The sequence below is a fragment of the Coregonus clupeaformis genome, chromosome 12 (assembly GCF_020615455.1).
Source record: "Coregonus clupeaformis isolate EN_2021a chromosome 12, ASM2061545v1, whole genome shotgun sequence".
Lineage (NCBI taxonomy): Eukaryota > Metazoa > Chordata > Actinopteri > Salmoniformes > Salmonidae > Coregonus > Coregonus clupeaformis.
In genome coordinates, this window is record NC_059203.1 from 11,148,595 (window position 1) to 11,175,718 (window position 27,124).

Consider the following 27,124-nt stretch of genomic DNA (forward strand, 5'->3'; position numbering starts at 1 on the left):
CCTTTAGGGCCCTACACCGGCCCATTTTATTCCCCCTTTATTAGCTAGATAATGAACATTTTGCTAAAAAACACAAGTTAGACATGCCCAATAGGCTAAAAATGAACCAGCCCATCTGGCATTTGCCTGAAAAGCAAAAGATAACATTTTATGATTGAGCATAAACAGTATGGCTCTCCTCAGGGAGATAGAGGCCATTATACCTGCTAGGAGTGCTGCTCCAGATGCATTCCAATGTGGAAAACTAAGGACTCTATTCAATCTGTATTACTGAAGTTCAGCGTTACAGCGTTATTGAAATTTAAAGGCAATGTTCCCGCATTAGCAGAGACTGCATTCACGGTAAGCACTGCATATGTCGGGTCAGTTAGAAAATTACCTTTACATTTCTTTACAACCTGTAACGCTTCAGTGATACAGATTGAATAGAGCATTAAATCTCCCTCTACTCTCAGTCCATTTTATTCTGAGCTGCTTGGTAATTACTCAGCTGGCACAAACCAGCCACAACAGGATGGGAGGAAGGAATATCCTAAACACATTCATGAATATAATATAGTAATACAAAACAATTATTTAAAATAAATTACACTTGGAAATGACACTCATACAGCCTATGGTGTTTGGATTCTGCAATTTAGACAAATAAATCAATTTGAGTCCTGGGTCTGTCTAATACAAAATCTCTGGTCTAAAAAATCCACACAAAACAAGTCAGCTCATTCAGTGTCTATGATTTAAACCGGTCAGTGTTATTATTTTATTTTCATAACAGCGCTGCTAAATCCTAAATAGAACACAAAGCACTATTAATAAGCAATCTCTGGCTTGGCCGTGAATACAGAGATGGTTTGCCGACCACAGGCTGGTAATACTGCTCATACAGTGAGGGAAAAAAGTATTTGATCCCCTGCTGATTTTCTACGTTTGCCCACTGACAAAGAAATGATCAGTCTATAAATTTAATGGTAGGTTTATTTGAACAGTGAGAGACAGAATAACAAAAAAAAAATCCAGAAAAACGCATGTCAAAAATGTTATAAATTGATTTGCATTTTAATGAGGGGAATAAGTATTTGACCCCCTCTCAATTAGTAAGATTTCTGGCTCCCAGGTGTCTTTTATACAGGTAACGAGCTGAGATTAGGAGCACACTCTTAAAGGGAGTGCTCCTAATCTCAGTTTGTTACCTGTATAAAAGACACCTGTCCACAGAAGCAATCAATCAATCAGATTCCAAACTCTCCACCATGGCCAAGACCAAAGAGCTCTCCAAGGATGTCAGGGACAAGATTGTAGACCTACACAAGGCTGGAATGGGCTACAAGACCATCGCCAAGCAGCTTGGTGAGAAGGTGACAACAGTTGGTGCGATTATTCGCAAATGGAAGAAACACAAAAGACCTGTCAATCTCCCTCGGCCTGGGGCTCCATGCAAGATCTCACCTCGTGAAGTTGCAATGATCATGAGAACGGTGAGGAATCAGCCCAGAACTACACGGGAGGATCTTGTCAATGATCTCAAGGCAGCTGGGAACATATTCACCAAGAAAACAATTGGTAACACACGACGCCGTGAAGGACTGAAATCCTGCAGCGCCCGCAAGGTCTCCCTGCTCAAGAAAGCACATATACATGCCAGTCTGAAATTTGCCAATGAACATCTGAATGATTCAGAGGAGAACTGGGTGAAAGTGTTGTGGTCAGATGAGACCAAAATCGAGCTCTTTGGCATCAACTCAACTCGCTGTGTTTGGAGGAGGAGGAATGCTGCCTATGACCCCAAGAACACCATCCCCACCATCAAACATGGAGGTGGAAACATTATGCTTTGGGGGTGTTTTTCTGCTAAGGGAACAGGACAACTTCACCGCATCAAAGGGACGATGGACGGGGCCATGTACCGTCAAATCTTGGGTGAGAACCTTCTTCCCTCATCCAGGGCATTGAAAATGGGTCGTGGATGGGTATTCCAGCATGACAATGACCCAAAACACACGGCCAAGGCAACAAAGGAGTGGCTCAAGAAGAAGCACATTAAGGTCCTGGAGTGGCCTAGCCAGTCTCCAGACCTTAATCCCATAGAAAATCTGTGGAGGGAGCTGAAGGTTCGAGTTGCCAAACGTCAGCCTCGAAACCTTAATGACTTGGAGAAGATCTGCAAAGAGGAGTGGGACAAAATCCCTCCTGAGATGTGTGTAAACCTGGTGGCCAACTACAAGAAACATCTGACCTCTGTGATTGCCAACAAGGGTTTTGCCACCAAGTACTAAGTCATGTTTTGCAGAGGGGTCAAATACTTATTTCCCTCATTAAAATGCAAATCAATTTATAACATTTTTTACATGCGTTTTTCTGGATTTTTTTGTTGTTATTCTGTCTCTCACTGTTCAAATAAACCTATCGTTGAAATTATAGGCTGATCATTTCTTTGTCAGTGGGCAAACGTACAAAATCAGCAGGGGATCAAATACTTTTTTCCCTCACTGTAGATCCTCTGCCTGGCAAGTCTTCACACAAATCACCAGTCTAGTAATGAAAGAATGCCCAGCCGCCATGAAGCCTGGCTGTTAGGGTATAATAGAGATGTGCTTTTCCCTCGCAGAACATTTGAAACATTACATCATGGTGCTGGAATAGGTAGAAATATAAGTTATTTTGATGAAGAAGCTGCTGTCCTGCCCTGGGCAATCTGTCAAAATCACAGGTGTACTTTACAGCAAACACATCTCACTTCAGCTCACACCCTAAAGCAGGGATGTAAGATATTGGTTTACAGATGATGAGGTTCTGTACACTGTATATGAGTTGCTCTTATTCACTGACAACTGGAGCTGTTTGCATTTCCAAACACAATGTATGTTATGGGTCACTACTGGTAATAATGGCTCAGGCAGTTTTTCTATTTACCCATTGAAATATACTCCACATTCTCACATTACATCCCATCAGACTGAGCCTGTTACTATTCCAACTCCCTCCACGTCTCTCAGGACCCCGCTCCTCCACTCCACTCTGTCCCTGTGCTACAACCTTGGTCTAATTCCATTTCCCTTTTGCTACAGATCCCATTGGGGAAGTCTAATTTAGAGTCTGAATTCAAATATGTTCCACAGTTGTGGTTTGAGAGGCAGTCACTGGTCCCTTTGTGCTTTACTATGAAGGATATAGACTGTAGACACAAAGGGGATTGATGGCTGTATGAAGAAAATGTCTTTGTTCCCATCAGGCAGTTGTAGCCTAATCTACTGTGCCAGTGCATCAAAATGATAATTGTATAACCTGAGCTGACTAAAAGTGCTGATGTTTGGCTCACAGTACAAATAAGGGCGAAGGTTTTATGTGCAGTTTTTGAAAAGGTATTTTCCATTTGCAGGAATAACTAATGAAGCCTCCGTCTGACTGTGCCGTGGGCAGGTTGTGTAATGGTGTCTGTCTGTCACTCCGGGACAAGATCTTCTCGGAAATGGTGATATAACTGTGAGGCTGTCTATCAAAGCCTTTTATCGTCATTGTGAGAGACTCAGCAATTATAAGACTGTAAGGAGAGATATGTAAGATTGTGTTTGAGGTAGGACGAATAAAAAAATATAACATTCATTACAGATTCATTAGTGAAATATAAACGATAAGTGATTTTTTATCTTGAAATAAATGTTGAATTGTTGAATTGGTTATAGTGCTTTATTATAGTCTGTGATAACAAAAAGTCAAAGCATAAAATATGCAAAATACAAATAAAAAGTTGCTAACACAGATATGCTAAATTTGGTTTACATTTATATTTATTAATTTTTTAAATCGCCCAAATAATCCAGATAATTTAATCATGCATTTATTTTCATCAATAACATAAATGATTGGGAAAAACTGGTATCATTTTTCAGAGTGAAAGGACCCTCATATTTTCACAGTAGGAAGTGACATCACGTGTTGTCAACATGGTAAAGGCACGCCTCCTTCATAGCAATGAGGAGGAGGGCATAACATAAACCCTGGTAGCACATTCTGAGACAGACAGACATTCGATTGACTGCTACTGTGCTAAGTTCAGGATTGTCATCTGTGTGAATATGACTCCTCCACGGATATTTGGATTCTCTCTCCATAGCAACAGAGCGTCGGGACCCAGCTGGGGAGTGTTTTGTCTAGCTCTGCTCTGCCGGCGAATGGCAGAGCAGAGCACAGGGAGGTAGAGACAGAATAAAAAAAAAATGTGCATTCACTTCAACTGTGTTACTGTGCGATTGTCTCTCTTAGATCAGCAGGCAGATTGACAAGCATTCCCAAGCAGATACCAGAGACAAATGGAGGGATGCAACAATTTCACTCTTCACTCTTTCACTCTTCTGTCTGAGACTGAATCACTCCAGCGCGTATCCTTTTGTGTCAGAGACCCATGCGTCCTCCTCAGTCAATCCCCCAAGATCGACTGTGGGTTAACAGAGCCCCCTCCTCAGCCTCCCTCTCCCTGTCTGTGCCTCCAGTGTTGCTCGGTTCCTGCTTCGCAAGTTTCTATTTACCCCTGCTAAGCTCTCTCTCCCTCTCTCTTGCTGTCTCCCTCTCACTCCTTGCTATCTCCCTCCCCTAGCTTCATTCAAAGCCAGCAGCTTGCTATTCTCTCCAGGCTGCTTCCTACATGATCTCTTGGAAAACAGCGCTCGACGCTGCTCTCTCGCTGTTCGATGCCGGAGCTCTCTCAGATTTTAATCTCAAGAACGGCAGGATGTTCCTGCACAGGGATTGATCTCCCCTTTTCCCCTCTCGTTCTCCCCTTCCCCTCCCCTTTCCTAATCTCCTGACCTCTGACCCTCACGCCCCTTCTCCTTCCTGACACCCCTTCCCATTCTTCCTCACCCCAAACCTCCACTCCTCCTCTCTGCTCTTACGCTGTTGACCATGTTGCCATGTGTCTGCTGGATCCAGCCTCTCCTCGTCTTTCTGTCCTCTGTCTTACGGGCTCAGGGGGAAAACTGCCCAGCGAGCTGCCTGTGCCCGGATCCCCACACTGTGGACTGCAGCGGTCGTGGACTCACCCGTCTTCCTGATGAGATCCCTTTGGACATCCGCAGGCTCCTTTTGTCTGACAACTGGATCCCCCGCATTCCCTCTGACTTCCTTGTGCTCTACAGTGACCTGGTCTACCTGGACCTGCGGAACAACTCTCTGTCCCACATTGAGCCGGGCACCCTCAGCACCTCTTCCAGGCTGGTGTTTCTGGACTTGGGCAGCAACAACCTGACTGACATCCCCTCGGGCACCTTTGGGCAGTCCCGTAGCCTGATCAAACTCCGCCTGGGTAACAACCCCTATCTGAGCATGGTCAATGAGGACGCGTTCCTGGGTCTCACCTCCCTGCGTGAACTGGAGCTGGAGCGTAATGCCCTGTCTGGCCTTCAGGTGGGAGCGCTGAGCCAGTTGCCCTCTTTACGGGTGGTGAGACTGGAGGGCAACCCTTGGGTGTGCAACTGCAACTTTGCCAACCTGTTTGCATGGCTGGAGGAAAACAGTCACAAGCTTCCGAATGGTAAGTGGCTTCGTCAGGGGGATGCTACTTTGCTTACAGCTTGCGTGACCTAAAAAAAAGGAAAGCCGTGCAATACTAAGATGATATTATCTTAGCAAATCTTATGCCATGCTATTGCTGTGTGTTCTATTTATATTTTCCCAGTAGAAAGAGGAACCCCTTCCTCTGTTCTAATTTTGTCTCCCTCATTATTTTCCTGGCCGAACCCACAGTGCCAGGGAGAGTAATGAAAGACAATGAGAAACAAGCTCTTGGGGGAGACCTTCAGGGGCATGGTCTCAGGTTAATTTCACTACAGACTGCCTGCAGCTTCATCCACAGCAGCAAAACAAACACAACAACAGAAAACCACCTCACGTTTACAATTCTGCTTGAGCATGAGATGTTGCCATGGCTGTGTGCGTAGTGTACCGTCCAAGCCAAACACCTGCCTCTCCCCTCATGCCGGTGGTCTATTAACGTTGTGCTAAATCAATCAATTAGTGAGTGCTGTTTGTATGACCAATGTAACCAAACACTTCCTGTATCCTTCCTGGTGGTGGAGGCTGTAGGCCATCGGGTCCTTCACCATTGTGTTTCTGCCTGGGTGAGTTAGGTAATGTTACGGCACTGGTGTGTTGGCGGGGGCCCGTCTCTCTCGTTCTCTATCTCTCCCTCTCTGTGTCTCAGGCACGAAACTCTGGAAAACAACAAAAGACAAAGGGGATGACAATTCTCCCACAGGAGTGTGTATCCCACAAAGGGTAACATCTGCTTATATGGAGATGATTAGACTGAACATCCAAACCCAGAGGTTATTGTTGTGGGATTCATGTGTTAATAATGCAGAGGGAAACAAAGCCCCATTGTGGAGATGTTCATTTCTTCCACTCTTTCAAGATAGAAACATAACAAATCCCAGACTTTGGGATTCACAGTAGGTTGCTAAGTAAATACTCTGTAGCAATTCAATAGTTTCACATTTTACAACTTCTTTACTTTCAGAATTTACTCCACATTACTCCAATCACCATTCATTGTATTTGGAGCTACTAACAATAGGAGAGCCACATGTTGTTTGCTTGACATCACATTTTAATATTATTTAGATATTGTCCTTGAAAATGCAGAGGACATCTATTCATGATAATCATTTTTGCAAGACTGTGTATAGACCACCAGTTAATATAGAATCCACTAACATACAGCACACTATGTTTGAATATTTGTACAAGTCAAATAGTTCAGGTCTGCTGAATAACCCCAGATGAATGTGGTAAAACACTATGATGACATCTGTGGATGTACAGTTTACTGTACATGTGTACTGTATTCAATTCCAAGGCAAAGATACACAGCATAAACATCATGAATACATAAGTCGGCATATGAACCAATAGATACAGTACATAAATAAGCGTGCGCAGCTGTCACTGTCTCCGAGCCAAGGTCGTTCCACGGGGGACATTACATGACGATCCACATAAACATGGGACATCAACACATTGTAAAGACAAACATCGTCCCATAAAAGCCTAAATAGCTATCTCATGTTATCTCTATCCTTTTAAAAATATGGAGAAAGGATTACTAAGATAAACTAATACAATCGATAATTCAGTGGGTAGTGGGTAAAGCTGGTAACAGCCCAGGTATCCTATCCACTATGTCTGTGTGACTAGATATTGTAAACATTACCCTGTGGATATGGACGTCATGTTCACATAAAGTTCTTTTTTTACCCCATTTTTGTGATTACAATCTTTTCGCTGCAACTCCCCAACGAGCTTGGGAGAGGCGAAGGTCGAGTCATGCGTCCTCCGAAACATGACCCGCCAAACCACGCTTCTTAACACTCGCTCGCTTAACCTGGAAGCCAGCCACACCAATGTGTCTGGGGAAACACTGTTCAACTGATGACCGAAGTCAGCCTGCAGGCGCCAGGCCCGCCACAAGGAGTTGCTAGAGAGCGATGAGCCAAGTAAAGCCCCCCCGGCCAAACCCTCCCCTAAACATTTTTACATTTTTACATTTTTTGTCATTTAGCAGACGCTCTTATCCAGAGCGACTTACAGTTAGTGAATACATATATATATATATTTCTTATACTGGCCCCCCGTGGGAATCGAACCCACAACCCTGGCGTTGCAAACGCCATGCTCTATCACCTGAGCTTCATCCCTGCCGGCCATTCCCTCCCCTACCCTGGACGACGCTGGGCCAATTGTGCGCCGCCCATGAGTCTCCCGGTCGCGGCCGGCTGCGACAGAGCCTGGATTCGAACCAGGATCTCTAGTGGCACAGTTAGCACTGCGATGCAGTGCCTTAGACCACTGCGCCACTCAGGAGAAACCTGAGGAGAAACTCAGGAGAAACCGGACGACACTGGGCCAATTGTGCGCCACCCTATGGGACTCCCGGTCACGATCGAACCCCAGGCTGTAGTGATGCCGCAACACTGCAATGCAGTGCCTTAGACCGCTGCGCCACTCAGCAGGCCCTCATAACCTTACTTCTATCTTATTTTTTTATCATAGGAATGCAAGTAGTTATGTTTTGTAGAGGCTTGTGTGGACACAAGCAGTGGGTGGACATTGCAAACTGCTGACAACTAACAAAATCATCCTCACACATTTAGTTAGTTACCATGCAATTGCCACCCCTCTTCCTCTCCCTCCTACTCCTCAATAATAAAGCATTCGCAAAAAGTTGGGTCTGCGAGAGAAATAGAAGTTGATAAATTGGCAGGAATACCTCATTCCCCGTGTTAAGAAGCTGCAAATGCATTCATCACTTGTCCTCAGTGTTATCTACTGCAGGCTGTAATGAATTAGAGATGCTGGCCAAAGCACACATCAGCAGCAACAAACAACAGGCCATTGGCCCAGCCAGCCAACCCCTCTGGCATACCTGCCAACTGGACCCAGAGATGCACTCTCAAATTGAGTTGACTGTGCAGCGTCTCACCTCATGTAATGCATTTACATTTAAATCAGTGAGTGTTTACTGTGTGGCCTGGCTAGGAGGCAAAACCACCTGCTAACCATTAATAAACCATTGTGACCATCAACCAAACATACACACACTCACACACAGACTTGATCACTTTATTTAGCAGTAGACCTGAAGAACACTATGCTGTTTGCGTCAGCACTGGACAAATACATGATACAGTATATACTGATGAATGCATTTGCAAGTAGGAAATTCGTATAGCACAGTGGTACAGTATTATTCTGGGACTCCCTCTGTGCTCATAAAAAAGAGGAAATGTTGCTGATGCATATCGGTAAAATTAACAAAGCTGTACATTTGAAATCAAAGGAGAACTTATGATTTGAAATCCCTGGCTGCAGCTCCAAAGGCATTTTCAAGTAAATGTAATTTCTCATGGGTCTAGGGTATGAGAAGTCAAATAATCCTTCCACAGAAGGTTTTCTGAAAATCTGTGCATGATTCAACCAGTCTCTTCTCAACTGCTCACATTGTAGAGGAATTGTTGTGAACCATACATACAGAAACTGTTCCAAAGGATAGATTATAGAGTCAGACACACCTACACACTGCTAACAATACCAAGTTGGTATTGCTGAACAGATGTGTTGGTGTGAAAACTTCAAACCACCCAAAATATTATTGAGTATTATGAAAGGACCTGATTCATGAGTGGTGAGTGTGTGTGTGTCTCTCTCTCTCTCTCTCTCTGTGTGTGTGTGTGTGTGTGTGTGTGTGTGTGTGTGTGTGTGTGTGTGTGTGTGTGTGTGTGCGCATGCGTGCGTGCGTGTATGCTTGCATGCATGCGTGCATGTGTTTTTGTGTTTGGGGTAGGTCTGTTGACCACCACTTTTCCTGCAGTAGCAGATGGACAGTCATTTATAGAACGAGGCTGACTTGATAAGCTCTTCAACATGTATCAACACTTCACAGAACCATCATCAGCATCCTCCTTGGGTGCATGATTTGTCACAGAATAATGGTACCCTTTAATCCAGAGCTAAAATGGTAATGGTTAGGATTGATGCTCAAACAGCATCAACAGCCAGTTTATATTACCATAGAGTGAACATGGAAACATGGAATAATGAAAACATAGTCAAAATCCTCCACCCATCAAATAATTCCCAACTCACCAGACATGAATCTCCCCTTCTGTCATAATACTGTTATCATGGATTAGACCCTGTTTAGCATTACTTTAGCAGCAGCAGTGTAGACATGCTCTGGACCCGTTTGTGCCTGTTCTCACATGCTGATTCCCCATGTGATAGACATACTGTACCAGTCCACTGCACTGCACACAGCATATGTTGTGCATACGCTGTTTGCATAACTCTTATTGGGTAACTGTGCTGAGTGTGTTGTGAATGCCAAATATTCTGGGATTTTATGGATTGAAAGGGTCACTGTCCAGATGACAGTTTTTACCAAATTGACAGATGCCCAAGACACATATTATCTAATTATGCCTATTGATGTATTCTTTCAGAGTCCCTCTTGACTGTGGATCCCCATAGACAGTCAGTAGATAATGTGACTGTTGCAAAATGAGTAATAACTGATCTCATCTGCATAATATGTATTGATGACCAACCTTGCATATCAATTGACAACCTCTCTCCATAAACCTGCCAAGGATACAGTCTTTGTAATCAGATATCTGTCAGTACACTCCTCTGAGGGGACGTTCCTGTGCGCAGGTCTGCCTGTCTGCCACAAATCAGGTGCCTAAATGTTTCATTAGGGAATGAGTGTCAACATGATCCACTGCTGTCTCCAGAGCTCTTGGGTTAAGGATGAACATGTATCATTTAGAGAAACACAGTTCTATAGCACCAACCTAGACTCAGGGGTAGGCGTAACATAGTAAATGTAAATCCAGGGCACTCCAATTAATATGATATGTTCGGTTTTGTATGGTAAGTATTGATTTGTTTCGTATGATCCATTTCATATGATATGTTACAAATTCCAATTTGTTGTGGCTAATGTTAGCTAGGTGACGAAGGTGGCTAACGCTAATGCTAACGTTAGCTAGGTGGCTAATGTTAGCTAGGCTAGGGGTTAGAGTTAGGGGTTCTGTACAAGTGCAGTGAAATGCCTTTCTTGCAAGCTCCAAACCCAACAATGCAGTAATCAATATCAATGTAGCACTAAATGTAACATAAGATAGAACAAAAACACACAATAAATAAAAATAAGAAATAAGAAGTACACAAGAAAGTAAGAAGCTATATACAGGGTCAGTTCCAATACCACATTTACAAGCTACCTATTGTTTTTTTCCCCCTTTTTATTTATGAATTGTACACTGGTCAACAAATGTATGTTTGTGCAGGGATACTGAACTGATAGAGGTAGATATGTATGGGGTAAGGTGACTAGGCATCAGGATATATGATAAACAGAGTAGCAGCAGCGTAAATGATGATTGTATGTGAGTGTGTGTGTGTGTGAGTGTAGAGTCAGTACAAATGTGTGTGCATGTTATGTGCATGTTGGAATGTCAGTGTGCGTGAGTGTGTAGAGTCCTGTGAGTGTGCATAAAGACAGTGCAAAAACTAAAATAATATACAAGGGTCAACTCAGATACTCTGTGTAGCAATCTTATGGCTTGGGGATAAGGTTAGGGTTAAGGTTAGGGTTAGGAGTTAGGTTAAAGGGTTAGGGTTAGGGGAAGGGTTAGCTAACATTCTTAGTAGTTGCAAAGTAGCTAAAAAGTAGTAAGTTGTTGCAAAGTTGCTAATTAGCTAAAATGCTAAAGTTGTCCAAGATTAGATTTGAACACGCAACCTTTTGGTTGCTAAATGTTCGCGTTATATGTCTACCCATCCAACCCAACCAACCAACCAACCAACCACCCTACTTTAGTTTTTGCCTTAAAGGTATACTTCGGGATCTACTTCCCCAGAGTCAGATGAACTCGTGGATACCATTTTTATGTCTCTGCATGCAGTTTGAAGGAGGTTTCTAACTAGCGCTAGCAGATACCCATAGACTTCCAGTCATTGCACTAATGCTAGTTAGCATTGGCTCGCATAACTACCTCTGACTTCCTTCTTACTGGACACAGAGACATAAAAATGGTATCCACCAGTTCATCTGACTCCAACTTGCCAAAATCCCGATGTATCCCTTTAAGTAACCTTCTGTCTTATGTAACCATACCAAACGTAACATATCATACTAATTTGAGTGCCCTGGATTTATATTTACTATGTTACGTCTAGTCTATGAGACCAGGCTGACACCACAGTGGCCAGCTGGGTAACAGGAGCCACAGCCATTCACAGGGCAGGCCAGAGCAGGGCATAGCAGGGCAGGGCGGCTTAGCTCCCATGGGTCCCATGGGCCAGTGTCTGAGGCCTAATGTGACACAGCTATCAACACTGTTCATGATCCACAGCTCATGTGACTGGGTCAATGTCTACATTTTCCTTCACAGCCTATCAGGTAACTCCACAGAGAGCTGTTACCACACTGCATGAGCAGATCTGTAAATATGACGTCACTGTGAATTCACTGGCTTTCCACATCACTGTCTCATATTATATTCAGTACGCAGTTAACATTGCATTACATTACAAAATCATCAACTGTCTTTGCCTCGGGCATGGACGTCAGGGAAAATGTATTATTTCATTTACATGAGAAGAGAGTGTATTTGACCTTGGCCATTTAATGTTTATTTAACATTGAAAAAATAATGCAAGCTGACTATGAAGTGTCTAGCTTAGCAAGCAATCAAAAAAGTTCTACGTTATGAGTAATACATGTCTAAATGGCAAGCGTAACATTCTGAGCAAAGAAATATCAAGCTAGAGCTTTATACAGCTGTGGATTTTGTGTCTGTTCTTGTGTGTGCTTGTGTGTGTTGAATGAGCCATGCTAGATGTTTGTGCTGGGAGTATCCCCATGTGACTATGAGATCACTGAGTCCCTGTGCAAAAGGTAAACCACTCCTGATTTGAATGACTCACACTTGGCCTCACTGTCACATGAAGGGTTGTCACTTTGTGCATTCAGACACTCTACCCCATCTCTATTTGTCTCTTCCCACTCTCTATCTCCCTCTGACTCTCTGTTCTTCTTTTTCTTTGATTTCTTCTCTGTGATTGTCTTTGAGTAATTCTCCGCTCTCTCCCCTCTGAGTGATAATGTCTCTTTCTCTCTGCTGCATTTTTTACTGAATTACAATCAGTCAGACTCAAATGAGGGACTCTGGGATGCTTGTGCACCTGATACAAAAGGCTACCATAAAGCAAGGACCATCCTATAATTCATCTGCAACCACTGGATTCCCTGATCTGTTTGTAATCCCTGGAAATTGCAAAAACATGTATAGAAAGTAAAAAAGCCCATTCCATAGTTTAATTGGGAATTATGAGATAATTGCCTTCATGCCACGGGTCCATGTAATAATTCTCACTCTGCTATCGACATTGGAATAAATCACGACAGCCACTGTGGTGTTGAAGTGGGAGGAGACAATCCTCCGATATCAGCCTGCGACAGCCAGCTAGATCAATCACCCAGGAGACAGGAAGTGGGTTACAAATGGACAGCCAAGGCAAGGCGCTGTAATCCTGATTGTAATCCATCACGAGGCGACACTAGCTGTAACCAACCATGTGGTTGCCCATACCTGGACCTGCTGGCCAACCGGATTGGTTTCTAGCTGTATCATATTCTGGATTACACTATATTGGTGCACCTTACTCTTGAGGCCCATATGTATGGTGATAGCAGTCATAGACTATGGCTATTGGTGGAAATAAGATATTGCTCTGGCAATGATTGAGAATTTGGTCCACTAGCCTCTTAAGACTACAGTGGCCGATTTCGGGCACCAGATTTACTGGTAATTACTGATAATATGTTTACATGACGTATTTGATTCATTTCCCACAGTTTTATAAGTCAGAACAATAAAAACTAGACAGTTCCAGGACAAACAGAGGCTTCTCTGTTGAAAATAAACTATAGACCACCTTTACTCCACACACAGAGACGCGTACAAAGCTCTGTCTCGTCCTCCCTCGCCCTCCATTTGGCAAATCTGACCATAATTCCATTCTCCTGATTCCTGCTAATAAGCAAAAACGAAAGCAGGAAGCACCAGTGACTCGGTTAATAAGAAGTGGTCAGATGACGCAGATGCTAAGCTACAGGACTGTTTTGTTAGCACAGACTGGAATATGTTCCGGGATTCTTCCGATGGCATTGAGGAGTACACCACATAAGTCACTAGCTTCATCAATAAGTGCATCGATGATGTCGTCCCCACAGTGACTGTACGTACATACCCCAACCAGAAGCCATGGATTACAGGCAACATCCGCACTGAGCTAAAGGGTAGAGCTGCCGCTTTCAAGGAGCGGGACTCTATCCCGGACACTTATAAGAAATCCCACTATGCCCTCCGACGAACCATCAAACAGGCAAAGAGTCAATACAGGGCTAAGATCGAATCGTACTACACCGGCTCCGACGCTCGTCGGATGTGGCAGGGCTTGCAAACTATTACAGACTACAAAGGGAAGCACAGCCGCGAGCTGCCCAGTGACACAAGCCTACCAGACGAGTTAAATCACTTCTATGCTCGCTTCGAGGCAAGCAACACTGAAGCATGCATGAGAGCATCAGCTGTTCCGGATGACTATGTGATCACGCTCTCCGTAGCCAATGTGTGAATAAGACTTTTAAGCAGGTCAACATTCACAAGGCCGCAGGTCCAGACGGATTACCAGGACATGTATTCTGAGCATGTGCTGACCAACTGGCAAGTGTCTACACTGACATTTTCAATATGTCCCTGACTGAGTCTGTAATACCAACATGTTTCAAGCAGACCACCATAGTCCCTGTGCCCACGAACACTAAGATAACCTGCCTAAATGACTACCGACCCATAGCACTCACGTCTGTAGCCATGAAGTGCTTTGAAAGGCTGGTCATGGCTCACATCAACACCATTATCCCAGAAACCCTAGACCCACTCCAATTTGCATACCGCCCCAACAGATCCACAGATGATGCAATCTCTATTGCACTCCACACTGCCCTTTCCCACCTGGACAAGAGGAACACCTACGTGAGAATGCTATTCATTGACTACAGCTCAGCGTTCAACAAAATAGTGCCCTCAAAGCTCATCACTAAGCTAAGGATCCTGGGACTAAACACCTCCCTCTGCAACTGGATCCTGGACTTCCTGACGGGCCACCCCCAGGTGGTAAGGGTAGGTAACAACACATCTGCCACGCTGATCCTCAACACAGGGGCCCCTCAGGGGTGTGTGCTCAGTCCCCTCCTGTACTCCCTGTTTAAAAATGACTGCATGGCCAGGCACGACTCCAACACCATCATTAAGTTTGCCGATGGTAGGCCTGATCACCGACAACGATGAGACAGCCTATAGGGAGGAGGTCAGAGTCCTGGCCGTGTGGTGCCAGGATAACAACCTCTCCCTCAACCTGATCAAGACAAAGGAGATGATTGTGGACTACAGGAAAAAAAAGAGGACTGAGCACGCCCCCATTGTCATCGACAGGGCTGTAGTGGAACAGGTTGAGAGCTTCAAGTTCCTTGGTGTCCACATCACCAACAAACTATCATGGTCCAAACACACCAAGACAGTTGTGAAGAGGGCACGACAAAGCCTATTCCCCCTCTGGGGACTGAAAAGACTTGGCATGGGTCCTCAGATCCTCATAACTTTCTACAGCTGCACCATCGAGAGCATCCTGATTGGTTGCACCACCGCCTGGTATGGCAACTGCTCGGCCTCCGATAATAAGGCACTACAGAGGGTAGTGCGTACGGCCCAGTACATCACTGGGGCCAAGATTCCTGCCATCCAGGACCTCTATACCAGGAGGTGTCTGAGGAAGGCCCTTTTCTTTCTTAAATCTGCATTGTTGGTTAAGGGTTTGTAAGTAAGCATTTCACTATAAGGTCTACACCTGTTGTATACGGCGCATTTGGCAAATACAATTTGATTTGATTTGAATAAAGTATATCTGGCTCCATCTAGTGGTTGGCTGCGTCATTACAATCAATTTTGTTATCTCTTTGCTACTTCACGTCCTTAGAAAAGCAGCTATTTAGGTTGACTCACTCATTACACAGACTAGACACTGGATTTCTATGGAACAGGCGTTTCTAAATATATAACTTTCATAGCTGTACGATAAAGAATGCCACCTACACAGTCGTGACCTAAACCTAAAATACGTAAAACATTTATTTAGGCAACAACAAAAAAATATTTTAAGTCTCCTTGTCGATAGGGTGGACACACTGAATAAATGGCCAAATGTTGATTTAGATGTTCACAAATGTCACACATTTTTACTATCACTAATGTCGTGATATTTTGGGTAAAGTAATAAAAAGGTTCAATATTTTTGGTAGATTTTCCTAAAACTGATTGTAACTATATATAGACATACTATAACGTTCGAAATGGCTCGTTCATTCGCATGTCATGAATTCACTATGATATCATCAAAGTTGTATATGGTTTATCATACTTTTATTCTGTACTATATCATATGGGTTGAAAAGTGTTTTTTTCTCAGACATAAATAAATAATTCCAGGTGAAAGCCAGTGTCCATAAGCCTCCTTGCTATATTGATTAATACAGCCATAGCAAAACAGTGCAAAACGGATGTCAGCTCAAGAGGCTAGCTGTTCTGTCTCGTAAAATCTGCACATAATAACTTTGTGGCTTAAGGTATAGAGGCCATTTACAGAGACTGTAATCCTAGCACCCAGAACCAAATCTCATCAGTCTGTCACAAGAAACTACAGAGCCTGTTAGAGACAGGAACTAAGGGATCTGTCTGTCATTTATAGGAGATCAAACTAGGATGTTTGTCTCAGAGACAGATGGTATTTTGGAGATCGTCCCAGTCAGAATTATCATGTCAGAATTATATAACAGGGAAGATCTGTGTAACAGGTGTCTACTGAAGCTTAGTGTATGTACAGGAAATCACACTAATATTTGACTGTGGGCAGTGTTCAAATATTGGATTTTATTTCTGTTAAAGCATTTTAGTCATTTAGCAGACGCTCTTATCCAGAGCGACTTACAGTTAGTGAGTGCACACATTTATATTTTAATTTTTTCATACTGGCCCCCCGTGGGAATCAAACCCACAACCCTGGCGTTGCAAACGCCATGCTCTACCAACTGAGCTACATCCCTGCCGGCCATTCCCTCCCCTACCCTGGACGACACTGGGCCAATTGTGCGCCGTCCCATGGGTCTCCCGGTCGCGGCCGGCTACGACAGAGTACGTTTTGTTATGGTTTCAACTGCTGATTGCTGTTTGAAATAAATGGTAATACCATAATACTGCTCCATTTGCAAAATAATTAAGGCCTATCATTTCAGTTTAAACTGATTTCACCCATTTTCAGTCATTTCCACATACCAAAAAAGTGTCTGTGGCTTCCTGCATAATGTATAAAATAACGTGTTAACCACGAGATAATCAGTACAGGTTAAAAATATCCGCTGTCATCTGAGCAGGGATTCATAGTGCTGGGGGAAAATGGTCGTCTTGCCCCACTGGGAGCAGGATCAAGTTAATATCAGTAACTCCAACAGGACCCTGTTAAACAGGCAAAAATTGATCTCCAATCTCATTAATCAATGTGTAGGGTGATGCTGGTACAGAGTGGCCTGATGCTAGGGAAGAGTGGCCAGAGAGACAGGCCAATCTTAGAGCCTAAGGCTGGGTCTCCTGGGTGATGAGTTTGCCATGCAAAGTGCAGTGTGAATATAAATAGAGGCCATTCATCTCTTACTCAAGTGGACAACACAGCTGGTCTTAGCAATGTATACGATCCCAAAACTATACCCAACTCCTCTCAACTTTGAGTTGAATTGATATGCAGCCTCTTTATAAATGTATTGGGCTGTCCAGGTGAACTTTCCATCTGACCATGTAATCCCATTTTAAACACCTATAATGTTTAGGTGGTACTGTACTATACTGTAGTGAAAAAGTTTACAACATGGTTAGGTGTAAGTTGTCATTTTATTTTATTTTATTTATTAGGATCCCCATTAGCAGACACCAATGGTGACAGCTAGTCTTACTGGGGTCCTGCACTTCAAAGAGTTATGCAGAACAGCATTGACACACTTTTAAATGAGTGGAGCATATGGTGGATGATGTAACATATTCATTTGAGCCTTACGTTTATGAAACATATTTTTTAAAACAGCATTACGCCACACTGCATGGATGGCAAGTTCTAAAGCAGAGTGGATTGTAATGTTGACAGCAGAACATGCTGCTACAATCTGGGCTGTCTGTGTGTGAGAGCGTGTGTGTGTGTTTATGAGAGAGTGCGGGAAAACGTATGTCCATGCATGCTTTGGCATGTGGCAACGGTAAGTATCCACCCACCTTCACTAGGTTTCCTTTCTGCCCACCTGTGAGTTAACATTTGCATCGATATGTCTAGCTTTTTCATCCCAGTGTAAAGAGGCAATTTATTTACTGTACATACGGTTGTCCTCCCAAGTGGCCAACCATGTAATTTTATACCTTTGCTAGGGGTTCTCATTCTTAAACAGTGTTGATAATAGTCTGTGCTGTGCAACAATATTGAGGGGAGAAAGGGATATGGTCAACTATACAGCGATGACATTGTAGAGGTCAGAGGTCAATAAGAGTGTCAGTGTCGGTGACTAACCAGTGCCCTGCAGAGCTTGTTTTAGACAACTATAAAAATGCATTTCAAGCAAAACAGCCACTTTGTATCAAATCAGTTTGCAACCTCATGTGTACTTTAGTCAGATATGTTTCCCTACAAGTTTAACAAATCAAATCAAAGTTTATTGGTTGTGTAGACAGTTTTGCAGATGTTATCGCAGATGCAGCAAAATGCTTATCTCCAACAGTGCAGCAATATCTAGCAATACAATAACAATACACACATAATCCAAACGTTTTTTTTAAAGAACAAGAAATGGAGTCCTATCAGATCGAGCAATGTCAGAGTCCGGAATATAAATATGCAGTATATGTAATGGTGTGTATTGACAGTATGGACAGTATAGGAATAGAAAAGGTGTGTACAGCAGTAGTAATAAAGGATGAGCCATGACTAGAATACAGTATATAGATATAAAGTGGGTAAAACAGTATGTAAACATTATTGAAGTGACCAGTGTTCAATGACTCTATGTACATGGGGCAGCAGGCTGTAAGGTGCAGGGTAGAGTACCGGGTGGTAGCCGGCTAGTAACAGTGTCTAAGGTTCAGGGCAGGCTAGTGATGACTGTTTAACAGTCTGATGGCCTGGAGATAGAAGCTGTTCATCAGTCTCTCTGTACCAGCTTTGATGCACATGTACTGTCTCCGCCTTCTAGATGGTAGCGGGGTGAACAGGCCGTGGCTTAGGTGGCTGAGATCCTTGATGATCTTCTTGGCCTTCCTGTGACACCGGGTGCTGTAGATGTCCTGGAGGGCAGGCAGGCAGTGTGCCCCCGATGATGCGTTGGGCTAATCGCACCACCCTCTGGAGAGCCCTGCGGTTGCGGGCGGTGCTTTTGCCAAACCAGGCGGTGATACAGCCCGACAGAATGCTCTCGATGGTACATCTGTAGAAGTTCAAGAGGGTCTTAGGTGCCAAGCCAAATTTATTCAGCCTCCTGAGGATGAAGAGGCGCTGTTGAGCCTTCTTCACCACGCTGTAGGTGTGAAGGGACCAATTCAGGTCCTCAGTGATGTGCACGCCAAGGAACTTGAAGCTTTTTACCTTCTTCACTGCAGCCCTGTCAGTGTGGATGGGGGCGTGCTCTCTCTGCTGTCTCCTGTAGTCCGTGATCAGCTCCTTCGTAAACAGCCATGATTGTAATTTAGCACACAATACAGGAGCTAATTAGACCAATTAATCAGCTGTTTAACAATGTAGTGTTGTCAACCAACATTATTGCAGCAACAAATGTCAAGAGGCTTGTTTGTTCATTACTTTACATTGCTATTCTAGACAGCATAAGAAGCAACAAGGTAGTAGAGGAATGAAGGCAGTATTAGCTCAGCTGGCAATGAAATCCTGAATTGCAAGTGCATATTGTAGTATGATAAGGTTGTTTGAAGTTGCCAAAATACATTATAGCATTTTAATCTGTTCAGCTTTGGGAGTTGTGTAGCCAAGCCACCTGAAAATCACTCTCACACAGCACAGAGCTGAAAGCCTTCCATTTGCGGAGGTAGAATCAGCGGAACTACTACAGCCTGTAATCTAGCCAGCTCTCTCGTCTCACGTAATGTTATCCCATCAGCACAGCAAAGGGCATGTCAACGGCACTTTAAATATTTACTCACTGTTAACAAATTGGTTCAGTGAGGCGATGATCCACAGCTCATGTAACCTTGGGACTCAGACTTAAGAATAATGACGTTACAATGGAAAAATACCAATGATTTCATCTTTCCTAAAAATTAGTGTGATGAGTGAAAATGAACCTTGAAATCCAGAATATGTTGTCATCATAGCCACGGGTAGATGTTTTGAGTTGGGGGCGCATTTGCGAAGTGGCATACAGTTGAGCAGACAAGTTTTTAGGATTTTAGGAAAGTAGCCACCCTTTGCCTTGATGACAGCTTTGCACACTCTTGGCATTCTCTCAACAAGCTTCACCTGGAATGCTTTTCCAACAGTCTTGAAGGAGTTCCCACATATGCTGAGCACTTGTTGGCTGCTTTCCTTCACTCTGCGGTCCAACTCATCCCAAACCATCTCAATTGGGTTGAGGTTGGGTGATTGTGGAGGCCAGGTCATCTGATGCAGCTCTCCATCACACTCCTTCTTGGTCAAATAGCCCTTACACAGCCTGGAGGTGGGTTGGGTCATTGTCCTGCTGAAAAACAAATGATAGTCCCACTGAGCGCAAACCAAATGGGATGGCGTATCGCTGCAGAATGCTGTGGTAGCCATGCTGGTTAAGTGTGCCTTGAACTCTAAATAAATCACAGACAGTGTCACCAGCAAAGCACCCCCACACCATCACACCTCCTCCTCCATGCTTCACGGTGGGAACCACACATGCAGAGTTCATCCGTTCACCCACTCTGCGTCTCACAAAGACACAGCGGTTGGAAGCAAAAATCTCAAATTTGGACTCATCAGACCAAAGGCCAGATTTCCACAGGTCTAATGTCCATTGCTCATGTTTCTTGGCCCAAGCAAGTCCCTTCTTCGTATTAGTGTCCTTTAGTAGTGGTTTCTTTGCAGCAATTCGACCATGAAGGGCTGATTCAAGCAGTCTCCTCTGAACAGTTGATGTTGAGATGTGTCTGTTACTTGAACTCTGTGAAGCATTTACAGTGGCTTGCGAAAGTATTCACCCCCCTTGGCATTTGTCCTATTTTGTTGTCTTACAACCTGGAATTAAAATTGATTTTTGGGGGGTTTGTATCATTTGATTTACACAACATACCTACCACTTTGAAGATGAAAAATATGTTTTATTGTGAAACATACAAGAAATAAGAAAACTTGAGCGTGCGTAACTATTCACCCCCCAAAGTCAATACTTTGTAGAGCCACCTTTTGCAGCAATTAGAGCTGCAAGTGAGGTATGTCTCTATAAGCTTGGCACATCTAGCCACTGGGATTTAAGCCCATTCTTTAAGGCAAAACTGCTCCAGCTCCTTGAAGTTGGATGGGTTCCGCTGGTGTACAGCAATCTTTAAGTCATGCCACAGATTCTCAATTGGATTGAGGTCTGGGCTTTGACTAGGCCATTCCAAGACATTTAAATGTTTCCCCTTAAACCACTCAAGTGTTGCTTTAGCAGTATGCTTAGGGTCATTGTCCTGCTGGAAGGTGATCCTCCGTCCCAGTCTGAAATCTCTGGAAGACTGAAACAGGTTTCCCTCAACAATTTCCCTGTCTTTAGCGCCATCCATCATTCCTTCTATTCTGACCAGTTTCCAAGTCCCTGCCGATGAAAAACATCCCCACAGCATGATGCTGCCACCACAATGCTGGTGGATGGTGTTCTCGGGTTGATGAGAGGTGTTGGGTTTGCGCCCGACATAGCGTTTCCTTGATGGCCAAAAAGCTAAAGTTTAGTCTCATCTGACCAGAGAACCTTCTTCCATGTGTTTGGGGAGTCTCCCACATTTTTTTCTTAAAGCCATGGCTTTGTTCTGGCCACTCTTCCGTAAAGCCCAGCTCTGTGGAGTGTACGGCTTAAAGTGGTCCTATGGATAGATATTCCAATCTCCGCTGTGGAGCTTTGCAGCTCCTTCAGGGTTATCTTTGGTCTATTTGTTGCCTCTCTGATTAATGCGTCCTTGCCTGGTCCGTGAGTTTTGGTGGGTGGCCCTCTCTTGGCAGGTTTGTTGTGGTGCCATATTCTTTCAATTTATTAATAATTTTTAATGGTGCTCCGTGGGATGTTCAAAGTTTCAGATATTTTTTTTATAACCCAACGCTGATCTGTACTTCTCCACAACTTTGTCCCTGACCTGTTTGGAGAGCTCCTTGGTATTCATGGTGCCGCTTGCTTTGTGGTGCCCCTTGCTTAGTAGTGTTGCAGACTATGGGGCCTTTCAGAACAGGTGTATATATACTGAGATCGTGTGACAGATCATCTGACACTTAAATTGCACAAAGGTGGACTTTATTTAACTCATTTTGTGACTTCTGAAGGTAATTGGTGTCACCAGATCTTATTTAGGGGCTTCATAGCAAAGGGGGTGAATACATGTGCACGCACCACTTTTCCGTTATTAATTTTTTAGAAATTTTTGAAATAAGTTATTTTTTTCATTTCACTTCAATCATTTGGACTTTTTTGTGTATGTCCATTACATGAAATCCAAATAAAAATCCATATAAATTACAGGTTGTAATGCAACAAAATAGGAAAAACGCCAAGGGGGATGAATACTTTTGCAAGGCACTGTATTTGGGCTGCAATCTGAGGTGCAATTAACTCGAATGAACTTATCCTCTGCAGCAGAGGTAACTCTGGGTCTTCCGTTCCTGTGGCGGTTCTCATGAGAGCCAGTTTCATCATAGCGCTTGATGGTTTTTGCAACTGCACTTGAAGAAACTTTCAAAGTTCTTGAAATGTTCCGTATTGACTGACCTTCCTGTCTTCAAGTAATGATGGACTGTCATTTCTCTTTGCTTATTTGAGCTGTTCTTGCCATAATATGGACTTGGTTTTTTACCAAATAGGGCTATCTTCTCTATACCACCCCTACATTGTCACAACACAACAGATTGGCTCAAACGCATTAAATTCCACAAATTAACTTTTAAGAAGCACATCTGTTAATTGAAATGCATTCCAGGGACTACCTCATGAAGCTGGTTGAGCGAATGTGTGCAAAGCTGTCATCAAGGCAAAATTTGGCTACTTTGATGATTCTCAAATATATGTTTAACACTTTTTTGGTTACTACATGATTCCATATGTGTTATTTCATAGTTTTGATGTATTCACTATTATTCTACAAAGTAGAAAATAGTAATAATAAAGACAAACCCTGGAATGAGTAGGTGTGTCCAAACTTTTGACTGGTACTTTATCTTTTTTTATATTAATATTATACAGCGGACACCCAATACCTATGCATACAATGCCCTGATACATTTAGTGCTCAAATCTCTGACAGCTGAACTGTAAAGTGGACAATTATTGTTTCAGGAAATTAAAAACCAATGAAACAATAGGCTATAAAGTTTTGCATATGCTACATTTGTTATAGGCTGTTTTTAAGGACATTAAATGTGGCTCATTTGGCCAATAGCTCTCGTTTATTGATGGTGCTGGCTACGTGGGTTGACACCCTTATAAGTCATGGATGACCGGTACATTTCTCAAATGTCTGATCAATTCATTTTTTTCTTGTCCAGCACCTAACGGAAACCCTGGCTACAAAATAAACTTTCCAGTGACATTGACTCACCCAATGATGAAGATGAAGCATAGGCTACTCACCCATGATGGCTGATGGGCGTGAGATAAGCTACTTTGAAAAACAGTGCTGTTTGCTCAGAATTTCTCTATTTTTAGCTTCTACAGACAGATTAGTCTTCTCTTTTCAGCAGTAGGCATTTGCTTTCCAAACAGTAGGCCTATATTTGTGAGAGGCAACCTGACATCCGCAACCAACCATAGAAATATAATCCATAGATTGCAGTTCCCATTCAAGTCAGGACTGGCTGCCATTGCTAGTGTACCCATGAGTTTAAGTGTCAAAGTGCCAGGGTTAGAGGTTCCAAAAACCTTCTATGGATTATATATGTGACCACAACGCAACAAGCTGTTCTATATTTGGCACGCATGCTGCCCAAATTGCAGCCTTCCTGACTGTAAGTGCTTCTGACAAAATGTAATCCACAACTATTTCTTAGAAACTATTGATCAACTGTAGCTAAATTACGCTCTCTGATGTAGTATTTTGAATAATTTTATTCATGTCTGTTCAGACAGGAGTAATTATTTTTTACAGCCTAATTTTGGCAAAAGTATTTCAATTTATCAGGGGGTGCAGCACCCCCAGCACCCCTACTTCCCGCGGCTATGGTTGTCATTGATGTTTTCATAGAGATTCTGCAGGAGTGGTAAACGATATGTTGAAGTGACTGGGACACTGGCGAGCATGACAGACCGATTTATAATGCTTACATCTTGAGATGAGTTCAGTGAAGGTGCTCCTTGCCTCCGGCTGTTCCAGCAATGCAGTAAATAAAAACCAGAGGTTATTCCAAGTGATTTGTCTGGTTAATTGACTTCTATTTACCCTCAAGGATCATAATTCATAGAATTTGAAAATAATCCAGACATTCCATTTAATAAAGAAGACGTAATAAAACGTGTCTTGGAATAACAAAAGCTATTTCTAAGTTATTGCATCTAGAGGTCAAAATCTTGAGAGTTTCTGTTATTTGTGAAGGTTAATATAATAGTTTCTGCCAGAGGGACAGTTTGTTTTACATAATGATAATGATAATGGGGGCTCTATGGCTGGGTTTTCTGTCTGGTCCTAAACATATCCCCCTTCTTTGTCCCCTTGTAGGAGTGGAGGGCATAGAGTGTTCACTACCCATGGACGGCAGACGGGTGTCCCTGAGCCAGCTCTCACAGGACAGCTTCCGGGAGTGTCAGATCACCCTTACCTTAACAGACTTACTCATCATCATCTTCTCTGGCATCTCTGTGTCTGTAGTGGCAATCATGACCAGCTTTTTCCTAGCCTCCATTGTCCACTGTTTCCAGCGCACGAGCAAAACCTCTAAGGGAGATGAGGAGGAGAGTGAGGAGTGAGACTGACTTAGCCCCAGAGCATGCCTGAACTGACACTTCATCTGGCCCAACCGTGAGACCAGGCTGCTACCTAACATGCTGCTCAACCTGCCGCCTCACACTGGTGGAGAACTGGGAGAGGGATAGACTGTTTTAGTGGCACATTTTGTATGTATGCCACATAGGGGGAACCTTTCCAGTTCAAAAAGGCAATGGTTCCTTGGGGATCTCCAGGGTTCCTTGGGGATCTCCAGGGTTCCTTGGGGATCTCCAGGGTTCCTCGAGTCACCACTAATTCTAAGAGTGTAGTGTGGTTGCTCTTTGAAAGCATACTGTATAGCTCCGTTATACAAACAAATTCACTGGTGGTTGATGATTCCTTCGGGAAACACCAAGATGTAGAAAAAATATCAAACAACGTTTAGAAAGAATTGCATACTTTGCAGTTAGCTTTTCGGTGCCCAGCCCAGACTCAAACATCTCCAATCAACAGTGGAGGAACAGAAGAGAAAAGCAAATAATACAGACTTTGCGGGAAAACTATTTACATTTTAGGTTTGACATTTTTACATCTTAAAGATGTTTAGATAGAGTCATCAAACTATAAATAATTGTGAAATGTATTAACAGAACTATCTGTAAGTAGCAGCAGGCTCTAAAAGCCCACAATGAATGCACTGAGCATTGGCCAAGTTAAAATGTTTGTAGGAGGATACTGTATGTGTCATATTGAACCAGGGCCTTAGTACTTAGACTGCCAGCCAGGTAAAACACATTATACACTATATGGAGTGTCCTACATTCTCAAGGAGGTCTTCAATATGTTTTATTTTGGGACTGCGTCACAAGTTAGCCAGCTTTCTTCAAAAATGATTTTGCTGTTGCAGCATGAAAGATTGATTCAGGGCAGCAGCCTGGGTAAGAGGGCTGTGCTGTGATGGAAAATATAATGAATCTGACAGCTGCTGATAGACTCTGAGGTATAGGTCAACAAATGGTTTTATATACAGTATATATCCACAAATGTCTGTATCGATGGAAATATAGATAACAAAATGTTAGACAATGATATACATCTTCCAGAGGATAAATATTCCCTAGATTGAGAATTGTGAATTGTGTAAAAGTCCACACATATAGGCTCATAAACAATGATAATTTAATAGAATCGATGTGTCAAACACTGCACTTTAAATGGTGACCATTGTACCTGAGTTTGGCCCCTAACTTCACAGAGTGGACTAGTGTTACCTATATCTGCCAAAGATTAGGTAGAGGAAATGGGTATTAGGGACTTCCATGTGGATTATGTTGTGTACAGTGTAGTAGAGCTGGTCCTTAAAAGGTATCTGCAGTATAGTCAAATTACATTTAATCGATGTAACTGTAAAATCACTTATATATGGTCTCCATGCAGATTGCAATTTGTTTCAAACCTTGGATAGCTTGCTTATTCAAATTGATCATTCCAGCTATTTGGTGTCCCCTCAAATGCCAAGAAAAATTACAATATATATGTACAGTTGAAGTCGGAAGTTTACATACACTTAGGTTGGAGTCATTAAAACTTGTTTTTCAACCACTCCACAAATTTCTTGTTAACAAACTATAGTTTTGGCAAGTCGGTTAGGACATCTACTTTGTGCATGACACAAGTCGTTTTTCCAACAATTGTTTACAGACAGATTATTTCACTTATAATTCACTGTATCACAATTCCAGTGGGTCAGAAGTTTACATACACTAAATTGACTGTGCCTTTAAACAGCTTGGAAAATTCCAGAAAAGTATGTCATGGCTTTAGAAGCTTCTGATAGGCTAAATGACATCATTTGAGTCAATTGGAGGTGTACCTGTTGATGTATTTCAAGGCCTACCTTCAAACTCAGTGCCTCTTTGCTTGACATCATGGGAAAATCAAAAGAAGTCAGCCAAGACCTCAGAAAAAAAATTGTAGACCTCCACAAGTCTGGTTCATCCTTGGGAGCCTGAAGGTACCACGTTCATCTGTACAAACAATAGTACACAAGTACAAACACCATGGGACCACGCAGCTGTCATACCGCTCAGGAAGGAGACACGTTCTGTCTCCTAGAGATGAACGTACTTTGGTGCGAAAAGTGCAAATCAATCCCAGAACAACAGCAAAGGACCTTGTGAAGAAGCTGGAGGAAACAGGTACAAAAGTATCTATATCCACAGTAAAACAAGTCCTATATCGACATAACCTGAAAGACCGCTCAGCAAGGAAGAAGCCACTGCTCCAAAACCGCCATAAAAAAGACAGACTATGGTTTGCAACTGCACATGGGGACAAAGATC

At 43.0% G+C, this 27,124-nt stretch overlaps 1 protein-coding gene across 1 annotated transcript; it reads left to right on the forward strand.

The window, feature by feature from the left end:
• Positions 1 to 3,826: 3,826 nt before the first annotated feature.
• On the forward strand, positions 3,827 to 26,332 carry LOC121578557 (leucine-rich repeat-containing protein 38-like). The gene is made up of 2 exons (XM_041892925.1): positions 3,827 to 5,527; positions 24,576 to 26,332. Exons 1-2 carry the CDS (start codon positions 4,900 to 4,902, stop codon positions 24,821 to 24,823), a joined length of 876 nt encoding a protein of 291 aa, XP_041748859.1. The 5' UTR covers positions 3,827 to 4,899; the 3' UTR covers positions 24,824 to 26,332.
• The last annotated feature ends 792 nt before the right edge of the window (positions 26,333 to 27,124 follow it).